Genomic DNA, 5,817 nt, shown 5'->3' on the forward strand with positions numbered 1-5,817 from the left:
AAAAATACAATAAATGTCTATGCCTCAATTAGATGAGGACACTTAGATGTGTCATACATGCAGCATATTTGGAATATTCCATAGTTGTTTGCATCAAATAAATCATGGAATTATTGATGACTTGGGCTGTTTTTATACCCTAAATGGGCAATGTATATCCTGGGAGATACAACTCATAAAATCCAAAATATATAAAATATTACAAAACTTATTTTGAATATGTTTTACTTAATTCCAAATTATATAAAAAGTGACATGAAATGATTTTTTGCTGATAATTTTCCACTCTTGCCTGTTTTAGGTTAGAAAGTCTGCTAAAAAGTGTCTGATCCTCAGTTGTTTAGTGTATGATGCCTGACTTGTCTCAAAACAGAGTCACCTTCACAGCTGTTATGTTCTGTAAGGTTATTCCCTACGCTGCAATACTATTCCTGTCCACTGAATAAAATGTGCAGATGATCTTTAGCCCGTGCTGTTTGTGTGACAGTCAAAAATGAACTTTTTTTATTTTAATGACATAAATGTACTATATTTTAGTTTGATAATGATTTTAATTTTAATAGTTAATTTATTATTTTCTAATATTTGTATTTTATGGTACTAGATTATATTAATGGAATAGTTATAATCCATTTATTACCAGTTTTTATTGCAATTTATATAAAAAAAGTGAAACTAAAAAAAATAAATAAATAATTGATTCAATATATTGCATAAGGTGCATTAAAATCAAAGCCATAAATCTAAACAAGCTGCATTTCAAAATTGAGGTTGATATCTCAAAAAAAAAAAAAAAAAAAAACACTTTCATGAAGATTTTAAGCACAGCACCAGATGAAATTTGCTTCCTATTAATTTCCAATGCATCATTTTTGACTGCAGACAGTACAAGTGTAACTTTCATTTTTTATTTTTATTTTTTTGCATCATGTTCATATAGCAAGTTCCAAAACCTAAACCACGTTTCATAACATTCTGATGAAGTAAAAACCAACATAAAATTTTAAGGTCAAATATGACCGAACAGCACTAGAGGGTTATCTATGATTCTTCTTTTACTCATTTCCTCTTTTACACATGCACTTCACACACTTGCAAAGGTAGAGTTGGCTTTAGTGTGTTTAACTGAGAATGAGAACTACAAGCTTTATGCTGGGCTATTAGCCCAATGCCTGCTAGAAAAGCATCTGTGGATGTGTGGGCCCTATCCTTGATCAGGATAAACAGAGCCGGTAACACTGCATGGGAATGGCAGGGATTCCTGGAAGTACGTCTAGGGAACTTGAAGCTGTGGAATGAGAGCCAGTCCGCTTCCATGCCTGCTCATGAATATAAATAGAGCCTGGAATGCCATAATTCAGAAATGCTGAGAGAGTGATGTGGCCTGGATGCTGTTACTTTCCTAGCTGCTTCGCCCTCTCGTTACCACATTTCTGCTTGATTTCTCCTTACCCTCAAAGATCAGGTAACACAAAGAAGAGCAGGCCTGGGTCTGGCACTTACAGAACACAAGTGCATTCATCACGCCTCCAGTCAACCATCTGGGGTTGGCAAATTTGTTGGAGTTCACTGGTGCTAATCGGGAGGAGTGAACAGGATGTGCAGCTCCTGCTCTCCACCTGATTACCACCAAATGGAGCACCGTCCTGGGCCCCAGAGCCAGCTGCTGGACAGCAGGAAGAGCAGGGTGTGTAGTCAGTGTATGGAGTGCAAAGGGTGAGGGTCATTTAATGACATGATGATGTGTGCTGGCATCGGAGGTGTCTTGAACAGGAAGTGCTCTTGACACTTTGGTAGAGAAGACTGCTGAAGAGCAGTACATGTGAAACAATACAGCTTTGCTTACTGGAGCTAAGTTGGCATGCTACAGAGACACAGCCAATGTGCATACTATCCATCCTAAATTCTATGTGATGTTAGTAATTTGCAATACTTTTCAGGGCAGATAGGGTGGACACATTGGGACGCAGGGTCAGTCATGACGGAGAACTGAACAAATGCAAAGTACAGTCAAATCAAAATGTATTCAGACACCTTCAACATTTCTCACTTTATCACAGTTTACTCGCTATAGTTTAGAAAATGGTAATAAAATATGACAAGAACTCAGAGTTAAACTGTGTCAGAACAAATTCATCTTGATAATGTCAGATAACTTTGATAGAAAGGTATGTAATGAATTCAGCGGTTAAATATAAGCACACAATTAAATAATACCAATTTAGCTCAACCAATTACCAAGCAATGCCTAATATTGTTCAGTCTGTGGTGGAAAAAACAGCTCACATTAACAATTAAATAATAATAAAAAAAATGCTTAAGCAAAACATGGTCAGGTCAAAGTGTCTGAATAATTTTTGGTCCCAAAGTTTTATAAATTGTACTGGTAGTCCACTGTATGAAATGTTTTTGGATATAATATGTCACAGTTTACTTTATTTTGCTATCCTCACTTACATAAATGAACTGTAGTGTCCTGCAAAATATAAAAAATGATATCTGGTGTCTGAGTAATTTTTGTTTTAACTGTAAGTATTTGTAAGTGATATACTATAGAGTCAACTACAAATAAGCCACTGGTAGACTGATTTTCTGAGTTGCTTTCAACATTCAATATTAAATATTGCTTTGTTTGTTTGAGTGCAGGACTACCTGTTTGTTCACAGTGGGAGTGTTTGAGAATCTTTCATTATTTTTAACTCTTTCCCCGCCATTGACAAGAATTTTCCATTGATTTGAATCCGATGTGGATGCAGTCTTTGACAAAAACACAGTTTTCTAAGCTTTTTTTTTTTCTTCTCAAAACAGTGCTTTTTATATGAAACTTGCATGCAAGGTGTTCATACAATAAAATGTTTTGTTGTTGTTGTTGTTGTTTGTTTTGTTTTTTTAAGCAGAGAGTTATTATTTAGACATATTGCATGTTCAGATATTCATACAGCAAGATATTCTGGGAACCATGAAAGTTTTGTGAAAATTATCCCAAATGCTAGTGGGGAAATAGTTCAAGTTTAGTTACACTTTATTTCGATAATCCATTTTAGACATTCTACTAACTATAAATAACTTTGCAACTATGTCAACTATCTCTAATTATGTGTTAGTAGTTGCCTTTTGTGAAAAAGAAATGCACTTAATTGTATTGAATGTGCACTTGTAGTTCAACTATCTTGTGTTAGTAGTTGCCTTTTGTGAAAAAGAAATGCACTTAATTGTATTGAATGTGCACTTTGCACTTGTTTAAAATCTTACAAGTATATTTTAATGAAATAAAAGGCAACTGAAAGAGTACTGCAAGAGTACACTTTCCTGACTATGTTTTTAACATGACTATGTTTCATAAACACTTAAAAAATTAACTTTGTAAAGTCAAATTAAACGTTTTACATTAAAGTACATTTTAAATCATTATTTTTCATAATCTCCTGTTTAGAGATTATGAGGTACTTTAAAGAAGTGCATTTATTTTGTTTTGTTGACTAACATACTAATGCACATGATTATAATTGTATTACATTTTTTAAATGTTTTACTAAATTGCAACTTCCTCATTACAAATGTGTAATTACAATTATATTTTAATAAATGACATAAAAGTTTAAGCAGAAATTATGATAATATTTTAGTTTACCATAAATGCTTTTCAGTATATTTGGCAGTACTCTCTGACCATATTTCAAAGACAATAGAAGTAATTATGAAATTACATATAAAGATGTAATTTAGTCCTACTCAAGTGGGTCAAAAAACACTCTAAGGTTCAGATATTTGCTTTTAATATAAATTTAAACTATTTATAAAATGTTCATTTAATTGCAATTAACATGCAATTAAGTGTCTGAAAACATGACATCCAGTTCACACTTAAGTATGTTCTTTTATTTCTGTAATAAATTCTCTTTTTAAATGTATTCTAAAGTGAAGTTCTTTTTCACAAGGGAAGACAAAATCAAAACCACCATCATTATCGAATCCTTCAAAAACTGTGCTTGGATAAAGCTCTCTCACTCACCTGTTTAGCATGTCGTTCAAACAGAACGTACTGTTGGCATTGATCTAAACGTCTTTTTTTCATAGTCCAGAAATGAAGGACACGGTTTTCCCTCTGTAGCAGCTCACTCAGAATGGCTAAATATAAGACGACACAAGACAAGATCGATAAACAAATACAAAGATTCAGACACAATGACATACAGACAGACAGTATATTTTGCTGGTATAATGTCTTTAAGTAGACCTGAACTGACCTTTTACTTGGGACTCAGTGGATCGATTGTGGGTGGCGACCCCAGGCATGCTCACATTGTTTCGATGGATGTACTTAAGAAAGACCTCCGCGTTACGACGTGCTAAAGTACATGCCTAAAACCAGAGAAATTAAACATTTTGTAGAACCAGTGCATCTAAACAACTGCACAGTGACATCATCATTGACCATATTGATAGCAGCTGGAGTTTGATGTAAGATGGACAGTGACATTGCTAATGACACTAATAATTTTTGTTCACGGTTTCTTTATTTCAAAAGGAAATCCTTTTTTTCCATGCTATGACCCATTTAAACTGACACATATGTGGTCACATATGGCAAAATGTTTTGTTTTGCTGCAGATGCAGTTTTTAAAAAATATAAAAAGGACAAATTGGTGAGAAAGCTGAAGAGCTTCTGTTGCAGGTGTTTGAGTCTGACTGTGTGTTCGTGTACGTGTGTATGAGAGAGAGGTGTACCTTGAGAAAGGCTTCTTTCTGCTCCAGGTGTTTGTTGATGAGAGGGCTGACGTGGTCCGTCTCTGCCGTTGAGCCCAGTTTATCATTACCTCCACACCAGTCCTCCTCTCTCCTGTACTCCAGTTCCAGACTCTCCAATACATTACATACCTTAGACGGACATACAGTATGTTACACACACAGTAGCATCAAACCTTAACTTAAGTCTCTGTACTGTTCACAGTGGTCAGTCGTAGAGCAGGGTAGCCAATCACAAATATAATCGAAATATAAATAATAGAATACAATGTAATGACAGCAACTGGACATATATAAAATGTGTGCCATTTAATAAAATAAAATAATAATAATTGGAATATTTATTCTAGAATTCATTGAAAAAATATTTGACAATAGAAAGCATATTTTCGGTAGATTCTGGAACTGACACTAGAGGGAGCTAACATTTCTGTTAAGGCAGTGGTTCTCAATTCCAGTCCTGGCGACCCCCTGCTCTGCAGATTTTGCATGTCTCTCTTATTTAAAGGGGTCATATGACGTTGCTAAAAAGAACATTATTTGGTGTATTTGGTGTAATGCAATGTGTTTATGCGGTTTAAGGTTAAAAAAACACATTATTTTCCACATAATGTACATTATTGTTGCTCCTCCATGCTCCGCCTTTCTGAAACGTGTCGATTTTTACAAAGCTCATCGTTCTGAAAAGCGAGGTATACGCTGATTGGCCAGCTATCCAGTGCGTTGTGATTGGCCGAATTCCTCAAGCGTGTGACGGAAATGTTATGCCCCTTACCATACTGTGATGCCATGTCCCGGTGCGACAAGACAAAAACAATAAAACCCATTATAAACGAGGCATTTGTTGCATCCAGTGGGGACATAATTACTGATTATAATGACTTATACTGTCTTTTTACGCGTTGCGTTTCATATCGCGCCGCGTAAACATAAAACCATGTCTGCATTTGTGATCGGAGAAATGACAAACAACAAGCGCTACTCTACATTGCTCAAAACTCCCGTTTGAATCTTCAGTGGCAAATCCTTTAAATATGAAAACGTACTTACAGGCTGTGAGTCAGAAGCGCC

General features: G+C 35.1%; 1 protein-coding gene across 1 annotated transcript in view; it reads right to left on the reverse strand.

Moving 5' to 3' along the window:
- Window positions 1–1,214: 1,214 nt before the first annotated feature.
- LOC107671549 (kalirin-like) overlaps window positions 1,215–5,817 on the reverse strand; it is a 5,918-nt gene continuing 1,315 nt past the window's right edge. The window contains exons 2-5 of the mRNA XM_016464465.1: window positions 4,729–4,878; window positions 4,248–4,362; window positions 4,013–4,128; window positions 1,215–1,319 (exon numbers count right to left, since the gene is read on the reverse strand). Of these exons, the coding sequence (XP_016319951.1) occupies window positions 1,215–1,319; window positions 4,013–4,128; window positions 4,248–4,362; window positions 4,729–4,878 (486 nt within the window). The remainder of the gene's footprint in view (window positions 1,320–4,012; window positions 4,129–4,247; window positions 4,363–4,728; window positions 4,879–5,817) is intronic.

Source organism: Sinocyclocheilus anshuiensis, unplaced genomic scaffold (assembly GCF_001515605.1).
Source record: "Sinocyclocheilus anshuiensis isolate Anshui unplaced genomic scaffold, SAMN03320099.WGS_v1.1 scaffold3077, whole genome shotgun sequence".
Taxonomy (NCBI): Eukaryota; Metazoa; Chordata; class Actinopteri; order Cypriniformes; family Cyprinidae; genus Sinocyclocheilus; species Sinocyclocheilus anshuiensis.